This window comes from Geotrypetes seraphini, chromosome 1, assembly GCF_902459505.1.
Source record: "Geotrypetes seraphini chromosome 1, aGeoSer1.1, whole genome shotgun sequence".
Taxonomy (NCBI): Eukaryota; Metazoa; Chordata; class Amphibia; order Gymnophiona; family Dermophiidae; genus Geotrypetes; species Geotrypetes seraphini.
The window spans coordinates 224,637,130-224,659,212 of NC_047084.1; the positions used below are offsets into that span (position 1 = coordinate 224,637,130).

Genomic DNA, 22,083 nt, shown 5'->3' on the forward strand with positions numbered 1-22,083 from the left:
CCGGACCTGGCGATTTGTCGCTCTTTAGTCTGTCTATCTGCCTGAGTACATCTTCTTGGCTTACCTCTAAATTGACCAGCTTATCATCTTGGTCTCCTATTGCGATCTCCTCGGGTTCCGGAATGTTGGTTGTATTCTCCATCGTGAAGACTGACGTGAAGAACTCATTTAACCTGTCAGCTATTTTTTCTCTTCTTTTACTACTACCTTTCTGTCTCCATCATCCAATGGTCCCACTTCTTCTCTTGCCGGTTGCTTCCCCTTGACGTATCTGAAGAACGACTTGAAGTTTGTTGCTTCCTCTGCCAGTCTCTCTTCGTATTCTCTTTTTGCTTTTCTAACCACTCGGTGACACTCCTTCTGGTGTTCTTTGTGCACTTTTTGGTTCTCCTCTGTTTGGTCTTTTTTCCATTTTCTGAACGACTTTTCTACCCAACTCTGAAGCTTTCTTGTCGTTTATCGCCTAGGATAACAGATCATACAGAGCATCTGTCACATAATCCACTCCTGACATATTTATTATTGGCCTTTAAGGGTGTGATAAGCTGATCATTTCATGGGAATACCCCTGCCGTGATCAGCATTGTGGCTGCAGCAGTGAATCTTCCCTCCTCCGCGAAGTTGGCCGGCAGCAGGGATGCCCAATCCCTCCCAAAGAGACAGGCAGGAGGAACGCCCACGTCCTCCTGACCCCGAAAACCCAGAACTTCCAACCCCCCCCAAGAATCAGCGACATCCCTCCTTCTGACACCCCCACACCTGTGGTCCCTCTCCCACCCCCGGCACCCCTAAGTCCCCTGTAACTTTCCAGAAGAAAGTCCGGCCGGAGGGATGCTTATACCCTCCAACCGGCAGGCCCGTGACTCTAAAATGAGAGTTTTAGGCCACTCCCACTGAATCCCAGGATGCACTGTGAAAGAGGCCTAAGACTTCGATTGGCCCAGGGGCCTCAAACCCCTCCCCGGTGTATCCCAGAATGCACTGGGGAAGGGATGACCTGCCATTTTGGTGGGCCGGCTGGTGTAAGCATCCCCCCCGGATGGACTTTTTTCTAGAAAGGTACAGGGGATGGGGGTGGGGGCTTAACAGGTCCTACAGGTTTGAGGGGTATCGGGAGGGTCTACAGGTGTCAGGGAGTCTGGAGGGGAGTTGGGAAGTTCTGGGAGTTTGGAGGCAGGAAGGAGTGGTCATCCCTTCTGCCCAGCTTTTCAGGAGGGTTTCGGGGGCAGGAGGGCTTGAGCATCCCTCTTGCTGGGGTACTTAGGGGGTTTTAAGAAGTTTAGGGGGGGTTTCCGACAGGAGGGAGTGGGCAAACCTCATGCCAAATGACTTCACGGGAGGGGGGTCCCCCTGTTGTAGCCATTCAGCTGATCACAACATGGGGAATTCCCTTGCCATGATCAGCTGATGGCAAGAGACCCCTCAGGTGCAATTCTTTAACCAGTACCTATGACATGGGCACTGGTTAGAGAATTGGGGTAGTTAGGCGGGATTAGGCATCTAGGGCAGACGCAATTCTGTATAAGACACTAGTCTGCGATTCTCAGTCGCTTCTTAGGTGTGAGACCGGCGTCCTATACAGAATTCCCCCCCACGCACAGTTGTGTTCTTTCCAAGATCCACGGCTGCCACCTGGTGGGGACCTGACCCTCCAAGGCGTGATGCAGAATCTTCTAGTACTGAGGACCCAGTGGGAAAGTAAAGGCATAGATACAGACTCCATTTCATCCCAGTCCTCTTCTGACTGTACCTCCATATCTTGCATATGGCTCTGCTGTGGGGAAACTGTGCTCTTCGTAGGGAAAACTCTGGCATTACCACCACCATGACCCCTGAGGATAAACTGCGACCACTGTAATTTAAGTACGCTTCATACATCATGCTTATAAATTCTGGAGCAAAAGCTGGACCAGGACACCCAGAGGGCCCTCGACAGTGTTCCTGTGTGTTATTCTGGGGTTTCATAGCAGATGCACAGCTGTGCTTTGCCGGGGACACACTTACACCATTTTCCAGCTCCAACCAGGATTCTTGACCTGGAACTTATAGCATCTGGAATTCTATATCACCAGAGAGACTTGAGAAGGCTGAACTAGTGGCTTCCCCCCCCCCCCCATGTGCTATATTGTGGGACATGGATGGTCCTCGGCCGGCTGTCTAGCACAAATCTGACAAAAATCCTGAGTATCCTGGCCTGAGTAAGTCCATCTATACTTATTTTGAGCCAAATTGAGGTGTTTTGAGATAGACCGAGGCTTTTATTCCAAAATCTGAAAATCCAAGGTGGCCACAGTTGGCAATGATTTTAGCACCAAAAATGGCCCTTGGGAGCTAAATAAGAGGTCAAAAAATGCAGGGAATAGGATTTTGGAGGTAGAGAGTACCCTGGCCCTAATCCCAGAAACCTCTTAAAACTACCTTTAGAGAACCCCCCTCCCCAATCTCTCTCATAGACTGTTACAATCAATACTCACTGTGCCATGAAGGTGCTGAGAGCTCCTTAAGCTGAAAGTGCAGCCAGAGAACTTCTGCCTCAGATAAGCCTGGATACCCAGATAGCTTGCTTCTTTAGATTGCTACCTGCCGGACTGAGACCTCAAACCTCCACCAGAAGTCACGTGTGAATTCATGGGAAGGAATGCAATCAGCACCTGATCCTGGATAAAAACCACCACGGGGCCACTCAGCCTGCACTCAAGCTCTCTGAAGACAAAACCTGGAAATAGCCTTACTCTGAAAGGAACAGACCCTGAGCTCCCAGACTGTTAACGTAGGCTGGCCAAGCGCATGTCCTGCAAAGGAGGTTGCCTCTTGGTTACAGACCTTTGCCTTCAGAGTCTGCGTATTCTAACAGCCAGAGATGTCCTGAGAACAGGAGCCTCTGAAGCAGCGAAAAGCCTAAAGACCAGATAACAAAAAAACTAAAATTAAAGGAAAATAAACAAGAGTAGAAAAGGCAAGTTCCTACCATCTCACGTGTAGAGCAAAACGGAAGAGTAACAGGACAGCTCAGAGTGAGGAGAGGAAGAGCACAAAAAATGTAAATGAGGCTCTCTACACCAGATCTCGCGATCAGAGATACACAACCCACAGATTCAAGAACAATGTGCCTATTTCACTAGAAATATCAATATGTATCCTATATTGTTTAAAAACCAGTCAGATTAATTCTTCCTGGACATTAGACACCATTCTATTAATTAGAAAAACACTTTTTGGGGAGTGTTAGATTCTCCAGCTAAAGATAAGTATTTTTCTAACTTTCCTGTGCACAGACAGTAGTTTAGACCTTTTTGAGTTATGGAGCAAGTTCTTTGTGGAGTTTTTTTTATGTCAGTGATAAGATTGAAGGCAGATAGAACTTTCTGTATTTATGCTGCTACTTAAGTTTGAGGCTTTTTTCTCCACATGTTTGTGATTGCTAAATACTCTATAGGTTCCTTCCACTGCTTGTCTTGTTAACAATTGAAATATAGCTGTGACATATGCAAAAATAACCCATTTGGAGACAAAGCTTCCAACACAAACATATATATACTGTATATCACTCAAAAGAAGACACTACACCCCTTCCATTCATTCCCCTAACAGCTATCTATATAGACTCTACTGAGACACTGAATTATATAACTTCCCATCAATTACCCCACAGAGACATGCCTGAGTCTACAAAGAGGCAGGAGAAAATGTACCACTGTCACACTGAAGGGAAGATTCTCAAATGTCTGCGGTAAAATCCGACGGGCCGCTGTCATGGTTGCTACTATAACGATTTTAAAAAGGCGAGTCATTCTTTTAAAAACTTGCATGCAAATAAGGTTTGCGGAGTGTCACTAAATTTACTTGTGCCAATCGCTGGTGATAGTGATCGGCACATGCGCAGAATAAACGCAAAAGTTAAAAAATAAAAAAGGCCCCAAATCAAAGATATGCCCACTCTCTCCCACCATCAATGTCAAGCAACCCTCCCCCCTTCTCCCCGGCAGTAGGAGGGATGTCCACTCCTTCCCACCACTGTAACACCCCCTGAAAATCCTCCTCAGCAGCAAAAGAGATGCCCATTCCTTCCCACCACGAAGCAACCACCCAGCAGTAAGAGAGATTCCTACTCCTACCTGCCGCCAAGCAACACCCCCCCCCTCCCACCGGAGAGATGGTCACTCCCACTTCCAAACAATCCACCCCCGGAAACGGGAGGGATGCTCACTTCCTCCTGCTGTCATTGTTGTACCCCCAATGACCCGCCCCTCTTACCTTGTCTACAAAGGCCAGCCACAGCGATACCAGTAGGCCCACTTCTTCAAAATGGTGGGTCTCTCCCCGCATTCCTGGTGCATCCTGGGATGCGCCAAGAAGGGGCATAAGGCTTTGGAGGAGCCTTAAGCAATTTGAGTCAATCAGAGCCTTAGGCCCCTCCCCAGGTGGAAGGCCCGCCATTTTGAAGAAGCGGGCCTGCTGGCCGATGGAAGTAGGCATCCCTCTGGCCGGCCTTCGTAAACAAGGCAAGGGGGAAGGAGGTGGGGGGGTCATCTGAGGCAGGCGAGGTTATCTGAGGTACAACAGCTGCAAGGGGAAGGAGTGGGCATCCCTCCCACTTCAGGAGGGGGCTTGCTTAGTGGCAGGAGGGAATGGGCATCCCTCCCATTGCTGGAGGGATAATGGGGGGCAGTGGTTGTGTGGGTTGCTTGACGGCGACAATTTTCTGGCAGATCTGAGTAAGCTGTCAAGCCTTACTTTCCTGTCAATGCCTGAGACAATCAGTACTCAGGCACTGACCAGAAAGTAAAGCTAGGAGAGCTCAGACCTGCCACAAAATTTTGCTCGCAAATTTGGGACAGCAAGGTTAGGAAATCACCTGGTGATAATAGAGAATTGGCCAGAGTGCTCATTTAAATATTAATGAGCTTGTTGTAATATATTTGCATGGCAGAGTCAGAAACTGCTAGGAAGCTTGGAAAAGACACGGTAAGCCGTTTTGATAATCCGCCACTAAAATACATGAAATAAATCGGCTGAAACCGGTTTAGCAACCATGTTAAAATTTTAAGAATCTTCCCCCAAGTTCTTTTCAGCTTATCCTTTTTTTAAGCCATATTTATAAACTACATTTTCTACAGTGCCCTTGGTATGAGACCATGCAAAATAATACTTACCCTATCAAACCCCATTGCACAAAGATTTTCTATTTTTTTTGTGTATTCTGGACTAGACACTGGTGCTCCGGCATACACATGTGCCCAAAGTCGAGCTGTCTGTTTAAACATTTCCGGATTTTGTTTGTACTATAGAAAACAAAAGAATGAAAAATATGTAATATAACCATGGCTTATCTTTATTCTATTAACTAATTTAGATGGGTAAAACATACTGGTTTCCTATTTATCTTAATATCAGTCTGCAGTCTAAGTACACATCTGTAAATACCACATTTTTAAACCTGATTAATTGAACTACTGAAAAGAAAGGTGAGTACATCCAACAAGAATACATCATAAACAACTTTCTAATCCACTCTTGGGTTAACCTCTAGGTCATGTCTGGAGCTTGATCAGATTTTAAGAAAAATACACAATATCAAAGACATACAACAATTTACAATACAAAATATATTAGTTCCACAGTATTGACCATCACCTGTCTTCTTCGTAACAGAAACTTAGCTGCCATAGAAGACCTCTGAACTACTATCTAGCCATCAGCCATCCAGATGTTCTGGGACTTAATACAGGCTTAATTTTATTTTATAAGAAAGGTCCTAGTGTGTAAGGTTTTATAGTGTTGTACAACAGACTTCAGAGTCTGTGTCTTTGTGGCCAGGCTGGACATTCTGCAAAATTTACCTCAAGTACACAGAATCCATATATAGTACTGGTGTGAGGAAAAGTACTGCTTCTGGAGAAGGAGATTGCCCAGTAGTGACATGCACTTGGGAACTCAGATGGAAGACAACCTGAGTGCTCATCACCATGAGATGTACAAAAAGCATGAAATGGCCCAGGAGAAAGGTAAAGCAAAAAAAGTTATGCAGTTCCTCTATTAGAAATGTCAGGACAAATTTTAAAGTAAGCAACAGAAAAGAACAAATCCCTTACTGTGGAAACGACAAATCTGAATCAAACTGCAACCAGAATTCAAATTCCTTGATCATCATCATCATCTTTTCATTTCCATGGGACTTGAGAAAGATCACAGAGTACAGCCAAAGGAAAGTTCTTCCCTATTCTACCATGTTATCATTATGGGATCCAGGGAGTACAAAACTAAGATACAAGCAAGTGAAAAAGCAATGTGATTAAACCTGCAGCACTATTTATTTTTTTTGTTCTCCTTTGGCTTTTTAAGTGAGAAGCGTCAGAAGTAAGAGGATAAATATATACGGCATACTCAATCTGAAAAGAAATAATGCTTTGTGTGTCATACTCATTTTAGAAATGCATTTACAATAAATCTTTTCTTACCTGATTTGCAACTACTGCATCCTGTGGATCATCTGGCTCTGCCGCTGCCAACAAAGCTTGCAATGATAACAACACTGTTCGTAGAGTCATAGCAGCTGCCCTGAAGAAATAGTTAAAAAAGAAAAGAAAAAAAAGATTCCACTAAATTTCCTAGTTTTCACCAACCAAAGTAGTGACCTGATAATAGATTACTGGTCAAGGTCCTTTTACAACTCATTAGGATACAGGACTGTGGGTTTATTTGTTTTTAATGCATGCACAATACTCTCTTCTTTGATTATAAATGTTCAAATACATGAAAATATAAATTCAATAAAAACATCAGAATCCAATCAAAATAGGTGCAAGCATCTATATAAGTAGAGGGGATAAGTAGAAATAAAGATTTAAAAATATTGCTATACATTCTTCATTGTTCCACTTTAGTCATTCCCATACTCAAACCCTTAGGCAACTATGATATGTTTTTTAAAACGTTCACACTTACCAAAAACAATTTAACCCTTATCTAGTTCTCTTGATCAATCTGCAGCCTTTGACCTCATTAACCATTCACTCTTCTGCCTCTCTATTATTAACAGGTACTGTTTTACATTGGTTTCATTATAGTGTTGCCACCCCTTCGACTGAATTTAAACCTAGACCACTGCAATGCAAAGTTCCACAAGGATTTATCCTCTGTTTCTATTTAATCTCTTCTTGAGCCCATTAGCTACTAGTATTCAGAGATACATGATTTATTTTAATCCATATGCCAATGACATCTTACTTTGCCACTATATAGACCTGATGACCCTGACATTTTCCCTTTACAACCTGCTTAGACACTATTTCCCATTGATTGGATGAACACTGACTTGTGCTGAACCCAGAAAAAAATTGCCAGTGACTCACTGGTCATTTTTTCCGACCAACTTCTCATTGGTACCATACCTGTCTATTCCCTTCCACCATTTAGGAGTCATCTTTGATTTTTCAACTTTCATTTGCCTCTCAGGAATCAGTGCTTTGCAAAACAGGCTTCTTTACCTTACTACAATTATGGTCTGTGAGAAACTTCTGTAATCATTTGTTTCATTTTCTCATTCTTGCTCTTCTATGTCAAGAGCTGACTGCAATATAGTCTATTCTGGTGTTCTACAAGTCACTATGAGAAAACTACAAAACGCTGCTATTAGGCTTCTATGTCATTGTCAAAGATCAGCCCATGTTGTTCCTTTATTGGTTGCCAATCAAATTCAAAATTAAGTTTAAAACTCTGCTTCTTATAGCCAAAGCATTCTGTATGAGTGTTCCTTCTTACCTGCATACTTTAAATATTCCTTATACTCCTGACTGTTTCCTTAGATTATTAGATTACCACTGACTGCTCAACTAGAAACATCATAGTGCTACCTTCTTCACCACCCCTGCCCTCTAGGATAGCCTGCCTGTAAATGTCCATAGTGAATTTTTCCTCAAAATGCGTTCCACGTCTGTCATTAAGACCTGGCTAGTCCAAGAAATATTTTCTCTGATTCCAGACTGAGCCTGGTTTTGTCTTTCACCATTCACCGGAAAGTGTTCTGTATGTTTTATAAATGTGAATGCATAGCAAAGAGTGATTTCTAGATTATCTAGAGTCAGGAGTGGTACTGGAGGACTGAATGGTGGATTTGGTCCTTCTCCTTTACATCTGTGGTTAAGTAAATTAATAGAAATGTTTTAAAAACAGAGAGTAGTGAAGTTTCTGGAATCCATTGGACCCAAGGCAACATGGATTCATAGAGGAAGGTCTTGTAAGACAAATCTGATCAACGTCTTTGACTGGGTGACCCGAGAGTTGGATAGAGTTAGAGCACTAGATATGGTGTATTCAGATTTTAGCAAAACCTTTGACACTTTAACACAGATGTCTAATAAAAAAACTGGTATAGGCCCCAAAGTGACAGACTGTGTTAGGTACTGGTTGAATGGAAGGCAACAGAGGATAGTGGTCAATAGAGATAACTCTGAGGAAAGGGATGTTACCAGTGAATGAATTCTTAGGCCTCTTCTTTTTAACATTTTTGTAAGCAATATTACTGAAGGGTAAGATTTGCCTCTTTGCGAATAATACCAAAATCTGCAATTCAGTAAACACCCCTAATGGTGTGGATAACATGAGGAAAGACCTGGCGAAGCTTAAAAATGATCACAAACTTGGCAGTTAAGAGATAATGCTAAGCAATGTGAGGTCATTCATTTAGGCTGCAAAATCCCGAGGGAACAGTACAGTTTAGGGCAGTGTCCCACGGCACACTAAATGTAGTGTCCCGGCCGGAAGGCACCTATAAGTCGTCGCGATGATGTCACATGCATGCATGACATCATCGCATCAATGTCCACGCATGCATGGAGGCCCATCTTGCCATGACCCCACCATTACAGGGATCAGGGGGGTGCAGGGAGAAGAGCAGAGACGCCGGCCAGGAGAGTCGTCCACACCAGCTGACGTCCTACAGGATGTGCTTCTTGTCGCGAGAGGCACAAGCTGTAGGCAGGCAGCCGATAAGGACAACTCTCCTCCTAGCCAGTGTGTCACGGCACACTAGAAATCTCAGGAGGCACACTGGTGAAGAGGCACAGGAGGGGGTGAAGAACTTTTGTACATGAAAAAGAAGCAGGACTTGAGTGTGATAGTCTGTGATGATCTCAAGGTAGCCAAACAGGTTGAAAAGGTGATGGCAAAAGTTAGAAGGATGCTTGGGTGCATAAGGAGAGAAATGGCCAGTAGGAAAAAGGAAGTAATGATGCCCCTGTATAAGACTCTGGAGAGACCTAGTTTTAGAATAGTGTGTACAATATTGGAGACTGCAACTTCAAAAAGATATAAACAGGATGGAATTGTCCAGAGGACAGCTACTAAAATGGTCAATGATCTTTGTCATAGAAACATGATGACAGATGGCCCATCTAGTCTGCCCATAAAGTCCATCTAGTCTTCTCATAAAGCATATAGTGACAGATCTAAATATGTATACTTTGAAGGAAAGGCAGGCACTTTTCTGTTTATATCAAATTTTATAGTTTTTTTTCCTTACGTTTGTAGTCTGTGCACTGCTTTGTCTTAACTAATTAGTAAATAAGGCACAATAAGTTCCAAATTAATATGTTTGGGCATTAATATGTTTGGGCAATTTACCAAATGAAAGGGTATTATAGCATAACCAGACCTAAATTGTAGAAAGAAATCAACACTACAGAAATCTTAACCATCACTAAAAACTAACTGCTCTGGATTAGAAAATGTGGGGAAAAGATTTGTGCCCGTCCCTGTGATATCTGTTCCCGTGAGCTCCAACCCCATTCCATACAAGCCTCAAACAGGTATGATCTTATATTTGTCTTTTTATTAAAGTATAAAAGTGAACAACATTCTTTACAACTTTACAACTATGAAGTGCCTAGCCTTTACTTTAACTGTTCTGATTTTTTAATCCGTGGATGAACAAGTCATTCACAATCTCTGGATTCAATCTAGTTCTCCTTTCTTCCACAGTCCTTCCAGCAATAGAGAATGTTTTTTCTGAAGATGTGCTAGTAGCTGGATCCCTGTGCAACTTTTGCAAGTTTTGGCCAGCTCTGTTGCTTATATTTCCAAAATGTCAAAACATTATTGTCAGGATCAGTTGAACATAAATAACTATCCACCTCATTAACAGCCTTCTGAGAAGACATTGGGTTCCATAAAAGTCACTTTTGCATCCATTTTCATTCTTTTGGAGGGGTCCAGCCCAGGGAGCTCTTCCACAGTGATGCTCTCTGGAACTGTGGAATAAGGAGTTGCCTGAGATGTTGAACTCAAGCCTTCTATTTCTAGCTGTTGGTACAATCTCTTCAAAGATTTGGTTGCTTGAGCTTTTATGTCTTCCAGGAAGATAATTGGATTATCATTCAGAGGTGGGTGAAAAAGGGAAGCAACACTGTGCAATGGATGAACAGGGAAATAAGTGTCGATTAATTGTTCAAAATGCTCCTTGATGCCAGCAACAATTGCTGAATCTGTTGCATGTAACAGTCAGATGCTTAAACAACTGGGCACACATTGGAAGGACACTGCAGATGGTAAGCATTCCATCAGCAGACGACCCTTCTTGCCATATCAAAAGTGAACAAGACTGAAATTGTGTCCTTCAAATCTAAAAGCAGCTTCAGCAGGGTTTTTTTTATCACCACACTCAGTTGCCAGCTGTTTAAGATGTGTGTGTTGACATAATGATTGCAGCATTTTATAGATGCTTTTCCATCTTGTTGGAACAGCCTGTTTAAGGCTAGTCTCAAGCTTGTGATGCATTCTTTGAATGCTTGACATGTGTGACAATGTCTTTTGCAATCTTTATCACTTACATCAGCAGCTGGAGAACCATCATCATCATCATATTTCAGTCAATGAACCAACACTAGATTCAAGTTGTGACCTGCACATGATATCCACTGTTGATCGTTGAATGTAGCCTTAACATTAGCTCCATTGTCAGTGACATAGATATTGTCCTGACAGTAAGCCCCAAACTCTTCCAAGATTTCCTTAACAGTAGATCTAATATTACCTGCAGTGTGCTTCTCAAACAGAGTTATGGTGGAAAGGACTCTTGAATGAAGATGAAAATTTTCATCTATATAATGTGGTTATTGCTATGTATGGCATTCCAGTTTCAACTTCAGTCCACAGATCATTTGTAATACCAAATTTTATTTGCTGATACAACACATCAGAAAGTGCTGCTTTTTCTTTTTAGGATATAGCAGAAATATGTCTAGACACTGTTCTGGTAGAGAGGAGTATATGATCTCAAGTTTTATTAAAATTTGATATAAACGCTTATCAGTTTTCTAAGCGATATACAATTAAAAATGGGGGATTAACAATCACAGACAAATACAATCAGAAGTACATTATACTTACTTCACCATTGGGATAGAGGGGTCAGGAACTACAATATAATATAGTACAGAAGAACATGTAAGGAAAAAACAAATTAGGAAGGGTATTGGTTGGAACCAGAAGTATGGAACTAAAATAAAAGATAGTCCTAAGTATAAAGAGAGAAGTTTCTTACAGCTTCATGTTCAATTTCTTAAAGTTCAAATGCACTAATTCATGCGATAGAGAAATCATCCTTCGCGACTCTTGACAAAGGTATTGATTCCGAAACACTGTCAGTGTCAGGTCTTCACAGTGCTACTACCAATAATGCGTATTTTGAACTGTATACCCGTGGCTGAATTATTGACATCTTATCCTCACGTCTCCTCCGTTGTGCTGTGCTTCTGTCGTCGCCGAGGCCTTTTTGGGCTCTCTCTCCAGTGTATTCCCTCATATCAAGGACAAAAAGACCCACATCCTGAAATGTAATTGTAAGGTCCATTTACAAATCAGCTTTCAGCTATAAAATAACTAAAAAAAAAAAAATTGTTTTTATATGTTCCAAAGTAACTAAAACCTATAACACTTATCAGACACAATATTTGCTCTCAGAGCACAGTCTAAGATAAACCTCATGTGATGCAGAGTTAACTTTTCCTGATACAGTGTACTGAGCTACTACTGTAGTACCAACCACAATTTTCCCCATAGGGGGTTAAATAACAGAATTAGAGGGAAAAAAAACAAAGTTGCTAATAGAAGAGTCAGCCTTTCCTTGCAGAGTGCTGTTAGAAATTAGAAAGTGGGCCCTAGGTTCTATTTTAATTTAGTTTCAAACCATTTTATTAGAATATGATAGGCACGTGGGATCTCTCAGAGAGAGGGAAAGAGATAATGGTTACTGCAGATGGGCAGACTAGATGAGCCATTTGGCCTTTATCTGCCGTCATGTTTCTAAATGAAAATCACATCTCCAAGCATAGAACATACTGTACCATATTACTGTTAAAATATAGCTCAGCAAACAGATGTACAAAGAACTTAATACAACAACTCTATTGAGCTACAAAGAAAGTATGCTCAATGGGCACCATTGTAATATCCATTTCACTATCATTAACATCTGTATATATTTAAAAAAAAAAAAAAAAAATCCAACCCCCCCCCCCCCAACAACTTATTCATAAACCCCTTCCAGAAAAATGCAAAAGTAACAAAAGCTTACATTAACTCATTTAATAACAAACTTCGCCCCCTAGGATGCAATTGACTTATCTATAGGGTTGTCATATCAACAAATATGCATCCCTTCTTTTTTTTTGTACACCGTGCCTCTCTGGCCTCCCAAAAGGCCAATTGGTACAGTTGGTTCCTCCACCGCCAGTGGTCAGGGGCATCCTCCACAGTCCAATAATGCAAGATGCATTTCCTGGCCACTAAGCAAAGTTTACGACATAGTGTTTGTGTCCCCCTCCCCCACCTTGACATTGGCCCATAGGCTCCAGGCACATCCAGAACCAATTGTGTCACAGAGCCTCTGTCTAGCAACAGCTCAATATAAAGCGCAATACAGTGCCAAAAGTATCTTATAATGGGGCATAGCCATATTGAATGTCCAAAGATGTTTTTACCCTGTCCATATTTAAGACAGGTTATCGTGGGCACACCCTCACTGTAGCACAGCTGTTTCTGGGTGAAATAAGCCCTAGGTAATGCTCTATTTCCAGATTTATGTAACTGCGCACTGGATATCAAGCCAGGAATTCCCCATATGGTATCAGCAATATTCCTTTGCGTTAAGCTCTTTCTTCCACCCATCAAGACATTTCTGAACATCCCTGGGATGGTAAAAAATGAAACAAGGCTTTATAAATCCCTGATACCATGATATCAAGTTCAGCGTCCTGCTGAAAAAAGGTCAAAAGGCGATGGCCCACCTGCTGAATGCAGGGTACTGAAGGGAATGTGGACCAAAAATAGTAACTGATAATAAGCAAATTGCAGTCCCCCAACCAGTGCCTATTTTGTCACTAATCAACTCCAGGGACATCAATTCTCCTCCAGAAGACTCTCCAGTCGCTCAAAGCCCACCCTATCCCAACTAAGAAAAGTGTGATTCTCATCACCCAGAGGAAACAGCACATTATCCCTCAGAGCCAGAAGCTCAGTCTTACCAGGGTTCTTCCCCCCCCCCCCCACACACACACCAGCAATTTAACCCAACATCGCCATGTCACCTATGAACGACACAACAAAATACTATCTCAACAGCACTGGAGTCTGTTCTCTCTTTAAAGGTAACAATGTCAGAAGAGGTGAAGGCCCATAATAAGCTTGTTCTATGTCAAGCGGGATATATCTGGTCTCATTGTGCAACTACTCTCCTACATGATGCAACAGACAGGACTTATTATAAAATTGTATGTGAGGCAGGCCCAATCCACCCTGTCACCAACCCCCTATCAGATTGCTAAACTTCAATTTTGGTTTTTTAGAGGCCCAGCAGAATCTTCCTATCCAACTCTGCAGTTTTTCAGATTGGTCCTATGCAAAGCAAGGGGTAATGTCTGGAGCACATACAACCATTTCGGCAAAATCATCATCTGGGTCAAGCCAATCCGGTCCAGGAGAGAAATGGGCAAATCCATCCAACTATCTAGCAACAATCTCGTTTCCATGAGCAGGCGTGGCACGTTAAGCGCATAAAGCGACACCGTCTCCACTCCCATCTGTACCCCCAAGTATTAGAAGGAATTCTCCACCCAGCGAAGGGGAAAGTGTGTTCTCCATCTTAAAAGCAACTCTGGGCCTGACGCCAGGGCTTCAGACTTGTCAGATTTAAACAAAAGCCCGCATGATCTCCATATTCTTTCATTACCTCTAGAAGATCTGCTAATGAATGCTCTGGGTTTGTTAGGGGAACCAAAAGGTTGTCAGTGAAGGCTGCTATCTTAAACTCCTGTGTAACCCCCACAACATCCCTCAATAAAGGGTCCAGCAAACAAAGTATCCTTTTTCTGCCCTCCCTACCTGCTATCAACTGGGCCAACAACTTCCCTCCTTTGTTTCCATATTTAAAGAGCTGGCACTTATAAAAGGCCATAGATTTACAAGCTCTTTGATGCACCAACTCGTTAAAGAACACCTGCAACTCTAGCAATGTCTCCTTATCTCCTCCTGCCTGAGTCTGCCTATAACTCTGCCTAGCTTTCTGCACCTCTCGCTCCAAGTACAAGATTTCTTTATCTCGAGCTTTTTTGATATAACTAGCATAACTCATAACCTCGCCCCGCAAAACAGCCTTCACCACTTCCAAATACAAAACTGGCAGACACTCATGTGCTGCATTATTTATTTTATATTCCTGCCAACACTTCAAAAGCCTTTCCTGTAAACGTCCCGCGTCAGCGCCAGAGGGAAGGACCAATGCCTCACTCCATTACCCAGGCCCTGCACTTCCCACCGTATCCATATCATGGCATGATCCGATATCAAAGTAGAGCCGATGTGCGCCTGTCTTATCGAGTTAAAAAGCTTGCTTGAAACCAAAAGGTAATCTATCTGCGATTGTGTCTCATGAGCTCTGGAGAGATGCGTAAAATCTTTTTTCCACGGGTGAAGGATGTGACAGACATACACAAGGTCTGCTACTGCGCCTAATCCTTTAAGCCCTCTACCCTCCGCTATCCTATTCCAGCCAACCACCTCCCGAGCAATCCATTGAAAGTTCCCATACCGCATTAAAACCTCAATCTATTATTATAGGTGTATTATTATATTGGGTGAGGAGAGACATCAATTGCCCATAAAATTCTTTGTCACAAGTATTGGGAGCATATACCCAGCGGTGTCTACTGCGAGCTGTCAAAGCTTAAGGTTAACAAGGCAATGGGACCTGGCAACCTACACCCCAGGGTGCTCAGAGACTTGTGTGATGTCTTGGCGGAACTGCTATCCGCGCTCTTCAATCTCTCTCTTAGTACGGGTAACGTCCCGTTGGACTGGAAGACGGCTAACGTCATTCCACTCCACAAGAAAGGCTCCAAGATGGAGACAGCAAACTAAAGACCGGTGAGTCTCACATCAATAGTGTGCAAACTAATAGAAACTCTAATCAAACGCCAATTGGATACGATCCTGAACGAGGAGCATCTACGGGATCCCCGTCAACATGGATTTACTAAGGGGAGATCCTGCCAATCCAACCTGATCAGCTTCTTTGACTGGGTGACGAGGAAACTGGATGTTGGGGAGTCCCTAGACATCGTATACCTGGACTTCAGTAAAGCATTCGATAGCGTACCACACCGCAGGTTGCTGAGCAAGATGAGTTCTATAGGATTGGGCGACACATTGACGAAATGGGTTGGGAACTGGCTTGGAGGTTTCAGAAGGTAGTGGTGAACGGCACCCCCTCCAAAATGACGGAGGTAATCAGTGGAGTGCCGCAGGGCTCGGTCCTGGGCCCGATCCTATTCAACAACTTTATAAGAGACATGGCAGAAGGGCTGCGAGGTAAAATAACATTATTCGCCGATGACGCCAAACTAAGCAATGTAGTGGGCAAAAGCACAACAGACATAAATTCAATGTCTGACAACATGATGCACGACCTACTCCTACTGGAGCGCTGGTCTACGTCCTGGCAACTCAGCTTCAATGCCAAAATATGCAAAGTCATGCGCCTGGGCAGCCAAAATCCATGCAAGACTTACACCCTTAATGGCGAGATCCTAACAAGAACTGAAGCAGAACGAGACTTAGGGGTGATCGTCAGTGAGAACATGAAGACTGCCAATCAAGTGGAGCAAGCTTCATCCAAGGCAAGGCAAATCATAGGTTGCATACGCAGGAGTTTCGTCAACCATAAGCCTGAAGTCATTATGCCATTGTATAGATCCATGGTGAGGCCCCACCTGGAAAACTGTGTGAAATTCTGGAGGCCGCATTACCTTAAGGATGTGCTGAGACTGGAGTCAGTCCAGAGAATGGCCACCCAGATGGTCTCGGGACTCAAGGATCTCCCGTACAAAGAACGGCTGGATAAGTTGCAGCTGTACTCACTCGAGGAACGCAGAGAGAGGGGTGACATGATCGAGACATTCAAGTATCTCACGGGCCGCATCGAGGTGGAAGAAGATATCTTCTTTTTCAAGGGTCCCGCAGCAACAAGGGGGAATCCGTGGAAAATCAGGAGCGGGAAACTGCACAGGGACACCAGGAAATTATTTTTCACTGAAAGGGTGGTTGATCGTTGGAATAGTCTTCCACTTCAGGTTATTGAGGCCAGCAGCGTGCCTAATTTTAAGGCCAAATGGGATAGACACGTGGGATCTATTCACAGAGAAAGGTAGGCAGACCATTGGGGTGGGCAGACTAGATGGGCCGTGGCCCTTATCTGCCGTCTATTTCTATGTTTCTATATACATTACCTAGGATTACCTCCTGATGAGCAAACTGGTCCCTACAGATAATAAATCTTCCCTCAGGGTCAGAATGTAATATCTTTAACTTATCCAGGAAATCCTTCCTGCACAGAACAGCCACCCTCCGTTTTTTAGCAACTGCTGCTGCATACTCTCCCACCCACCAGCGCTTTAGCCTCGCATGTTCCACATCATCTGAGTTTCCTGCAGCATGGCTATATCCACCTTATTACATTACATTAGTGATTTCTAGTCCGCCTTTACCTTGCGGTTCAAAGCGGATTACATAAGAATTGTTATGATATTAAGAAGTACATATTGTTAAGATATTAAGAAGTTTTTTAGGAATAGTTTGAATATTTTCTAATCTGCTAAGGAGTAGTTGGTAATTGCAGGAGGAGTTCAAAACATGTTTGGTTGTGTTATATTGGTTTTATGTATTTTTTGAAGAGTAGGATTTTTGTTTCTTTTTTAAAGGTTTTGTAGTCTGTGGTCGAAGTCAGCAGATTGGCGAGTTGTCGGTCCAGTTTTGCTGCTCTGGTGGCCAGTAGGTTATCATACATTTTTCCTCGTTTGACATTTTTGGTTGGCAGGTGTGTGAATATTGTGTGGGTTCTCCTGTGTCTGGTTGAGGTGGATTGAGTTATAGCTTTGAACAGTAGGCAGTGGAATTTGAAGTATACTCTGGCTTGTATTGGGAGCCAGTATGAGTCGTGGCATGCTTCTGTGATGTGGTCGTATTTTTTCAATGAATAGATAAGTTTTAGGGCTGTGTTTTGTATTGTTTGAAGTTGTTTTATCGTGGTTGATGGGCAGGGGAGATATAGTATGTTGCAGTAGTCTATTAGGTCTAGAATTAGTGATTGAACCACTAGTTGGAATTGTTTTCTGTCGAAGAATTTTCGACTTGTCTTGAGTTTCTTATGGTTGTAAATGATGTTTTTATTATTTTGTTGATTTGTGGTTGCGTGGTAGTAATAATAATAATAACAGTTTATATACCACAGGAACGTGAAGTTCTATGCGGTTTACAATGATTAGAAATGTTACAGATTGAGTGAATAAACAAAGTTACAGATTGAATGAATAAACAAAGTACAGATTTAGCGACAGGTGGTTCTTGCGCTCAGTTGTTAAGGACTAAGATTAAATAGGTTGGTTTCCTAAGTATTTCAGGAATAGATGTGTTTTCAGGCATTTCCTAAATTCTCCATAGGTAGTAGGCACAAGCAATTGTTCAAGGTCTTTACCCCATAATGCTGCTTGATGTGCGAGAAGATGTTGATGATGACTTTTAAATTTATAACCTCTAACCGGTGGAAAAACGAAGTTCAGGTGTGAGCTTCGCTTGTGTCTGTTGGTTGAGACACAAGCCGAGGAGTTTTAGCGTGGGTTGAACGGGATATGAGATCAAATTTATTACTAGGTTAGTCAAGGTTGGGGTTTTGCAGTTTTCTAGGAGGATGAAGTCTGTTTTGTCAGGGTTAAGTTTTAGATTGTGTTCTTTCATCCATATTGCTACTGTTTCAAGTGTTCTGTGTATTGTGCCTATCATGGAGGACTCAAGTTGGTCGAAGGGGAGGAGTATGGTGATGTCATCTGCGTAGCTGTAGGAGGTAATGCCTAGTTTGTCTAGGTAGGAGCTTAGGGAGGCAATGTATAGGTTGAAGAGTGGAAGGGATAGGGGTGATCCTTGGGAACTTCACATGGGTTGGACCATAGTTCTGATTTTTCTGTTTGTTTTGAATCTATAAGTTCTGGATTGTAGGAATCCTTTAAACCATGTTAGTACCTTTCCTGTAATTCCTATTGAGTCTAGAATTTGTAAGAGGATGTCATGGTCTACTATATCAAAGGCTGCGGAGAGGTCTAATTGTATGATCAGCATTTTCTTACCTGTGCTGAGGTGTTGTCTCGCGATGTCCATGAGTGTTTCTAGCAGGGTCTCAGTGCTGTAGTTGGTTCTGAAGCCAGAATGTGTGGGGTGGAGTAAGTTGTGGCTTTCTAGGTATACGTTTAGGGCTTTAGCTACGAGGCCTTCCATAAAGTGGTATTGAGGCTATGGGTCTGTAGTTGGATGGTTGGTCCGTTGCTCCTTTGGGGTCTTTTAGGATCCGAGTTATGATGATTTTGCTGAGGTCTTGAAGAAACTGGCCATCTGTGAGTAGAGTTTGTATCCTTTGTAGGAGCAGAGTGCGGAATAGCGCGTACTGGAGGTTTTCAATAGGTAAGGTGGGCAGTGGTTAAGTTCACAGGCTGCGTGGCTGTATTTGTTATATAATTTGTTGAGGTCTGAGCATTTTATAGGTGAGAAGTGGGACCAGATTCTATATGCTGCTACTGATTCATTCTTTGTGGGGGACGTTGAGATCTCTTCTAGGTGAGTAGGTGTTCCATTGAACGTGGTTCTCATATTTGCGATCTTATTTTTGAAGAATGTAGCTAATAAGGTGGCTGAGGGAGGGGGGGAGTTGTTATTGGTCAGATATGGTGTGGTGTCTGCGAGTTCTTTTAGTAGCTGGAAAAGCTTTTTTGTGTCTTGGAATCCTTCTCCTATGACATTGTAAATGCTGCAGTATTTTAGAGTGCTTGATGGGTGAATTAGTACCGCCTACATTCCAAGAAGCAACTTTCACGTTAAGCTATTACCCATATACCAAGGCATCTGATCTTACTTGCCTTCCAAAATACAGCGCAGCTGTCCCAGACACCAGCTGCTCCCGCATCCAATTTGCAGTAAATACCCCAAATCTAGTCCCACCCCATCTCTCCCCTACCAGAAAGGGCTCCAGTCTCCTCCATATTCTCCAGGCTCAGTCACCCCCATACCCTGCCTGTGCCATCACCCCTTCCCTAACTCCCTCATTCCCATATCATAGACCCCTCCCCATGGTACCACCATCTCACCTGAACCCACCCTCCCCTCTTCAGTTTTCGTTCCCCAAACCAACTGTGTCCGAAGACCCTGTGAAAGGAAGCAAGTTCCACTCCAGCTAGGCCATCATTCCTGGGCAACCAACTGCCCGACCAAACACCCCCTCCCCCGGATATATATATATATATAACATCACTTCTCCATACATAAACTGCACACCCCAACATATCAAACACGTGCTCCCCCCCAAAAACCAAGGCATCTCCTCTTCAATTTACCATAGTATCATATCTCTTATCCCAGAAAACCCATTCCCAACTAATCACTCCAACCAACACACTATTAACAACACACACCACTCGTAATCATCCTGGTAATGTTCATAGAAAATCCAACAATGCAAGTCTCCAATCTCCAAGTTTTAGGCGCTGCCGCCCGAAATGCTCTCCTGCAGGCAGTCGGCCAGTGTCGTGGGTCCTGCTGCTTTTGCACCACCACTTCTCTCCTCCTCTCACTCTGGCAGTTGGTTCACTCTCATCGTTTCCAACACCTTCCAGGCCTCTCGAGCAGTGGTCACTCGTTTTGTGTGCACTCTCACCGTCATCACTAATGTAAAGGGATGCGACCAGCGGTATCGGAAGCCCACCTTAAGCAAGAACCAAGTGACCTCTAAAAAAACCTCTCTGTCTATCCAAAGCCACTGCCAATAAACCTTGATAACTTTCCAGTTTGATATTCTTCCACTTATACATGCCCATCTTGCATGCCACTTGAAATAGCTCCTCTTTCAAGGCAAAGCATGTTATAATATCCCTGGGACTATTATTAGTGGGTCGCCCCAATGCTCTGTGGGTGTGTTCAAGCTGCACTTCGGGAAGAGGTGCTTCACTACCACATTGTCAGGTGCAGTAAGTCCGTGCAAATGGCCCAGATCACCATCGAGGCGTCTTTATAGGCCTCTTCCTTCGGTACCCCCCTGATTCTCAAATTGCATCTTATTGGAGTGATTCTCCAAGTCCTCTCTCTTTTCCCACAAAGTTTTCTCAGTCTTGTGTGAGGTATCCTGTTGCTGTATCGTTATTACATCTTCCACCACCTCCTCTAGTCGCATCTCCGCCATCTCCTGCCGATTTCACAACCCCACCATTTCCGATTGGATGACTGTGACCGCTTGCTTTAAATCGGAACACATCAAGCTCAATTCTTTCAGCTTCTTCAGAAGGCTCAGGACAGCGCTCGGCACCACATGTTCTCCAACCTCTCATAGTCTGTGCCACTGCACTTTTGGATTTCAGCACCGTTTTGGATGTCTGTGCCTTAGCTACACCGCCCACGTAGCGGTAAGCCTCCAATTTGCACAGTGTAGTTATCAGCACCAGGAGAAGTGGGGCAGTGCTTTTCAAAGGTAGTATTTGCAGGGGAAGAGGTCGATTTTGTACATATGACGATAAACAGATGCTGTACTATATGCAACCACAAATTAACAAAATACAAAAATCATTTGTGGTCATGAGAAACTTGAGGCAAGTTTGAAAATTCTTTGACAGAACACAATTCCAGCTCTTGGTCCAGTCCCTAGTCCTAGGTCTTCTAGACTACTGCAACATACTCTATCTCTCCTGCCCCGCAACCATGATAAAACAACTACAAACAGTTTAAAATACAGCGCTAAGACTTATCTACTCACTGAGGAAACACGACCACATCACGGCAGCATATCTCAACTCACACTGGCTCCCAATACAAGCAAGAGTACAATTCAAATTCTACTGCCTACTATTTAAAACCATAAACGGAGACAGTCCAGCCTACCTAAACAACCGCCTAATCCAAACTACCTCAACCAGACATAGGAGAACCCGCATCCCCCAATTAGAGATGTCAAACAAAAAAAACTGTACGATGGCCTTCTAGCCACACAAGCAGCAAAACTGGACTTCCAACTCTCCAATTTACTGATAACAACCCCAGACTACAAATCGTTCAGAAAAGAAATAAAAACCATGCTATTCAAGAAATCCTTGAAGACAAACTAACACCGCAGGACTCATCCCGATTCTCTGAAGTAACTCGCTCTTCTCTTCAATTCCTCTGGAAATGGCCAAATAACTTCTTTTGTAATCCGCCTTGAACCACAATGTATTGGCAGAATAGAAATCACTAATGTAATGTAATGTAAAAGTTTGTTTTCTGTTATTGTGCGAATGCAATCTCTGTAGGGGAGATACTATGCGTATGACTAGTGTGCATGCCTAGGTGCTTTGAACATGGGTGGGTGCATGGCTAATGACCTCTATTTGAATGTAAGTAATCAGTGGATTGTTGGAGCAAACTCAGCTGCTATACTTGTATTTATCAAACTTTACTGGTAAAATAATAATACTAAGGTAAGTATTTTACTCATATATTATCGTTGACTAAGCGTCTTTTTGTGTA

General features: G+C 43.1%; 1 protein-coding gene across 6 annotated transcripts in view; it reads right to left on the bottom strand.

Annotated features, from left to right (window-relative positions):
- Positions 1–22,083, bottom strand: part of UBE2K (ubiquitin conjugating enzyme E2 K) — a 193,761-nt gene that overhangs the window by 15,437 nt on the left and 156,241 nt on the right. For 5 of the 6 annotated variants that reach the window (XM_033947250.1, XM_033947272.1, XM_033947259.1 and 2 more), the window contains 2 exons: positions 6,459–6,558; positions 5,154–5,282 (listed from right to left, as the gene is read on the bottom strand). In XM_033947250.1, coding sequence (XP_033803141.1) covers positions 5,154–5,282; positions 6,459–6,548 — 219 coding nt within the window. In that variant the 5' untranslated portion in view covers positions 6,549–6,558. Of the gene's footprint in view, positions 1–5,153; positions 5,283–6,458; positions 6,559–11,695; positions 11,825–22,083 lie in introns of all 6 variants that reach the window. The other variant, XM_033947265.1, reaches the window with a different exon arrangement.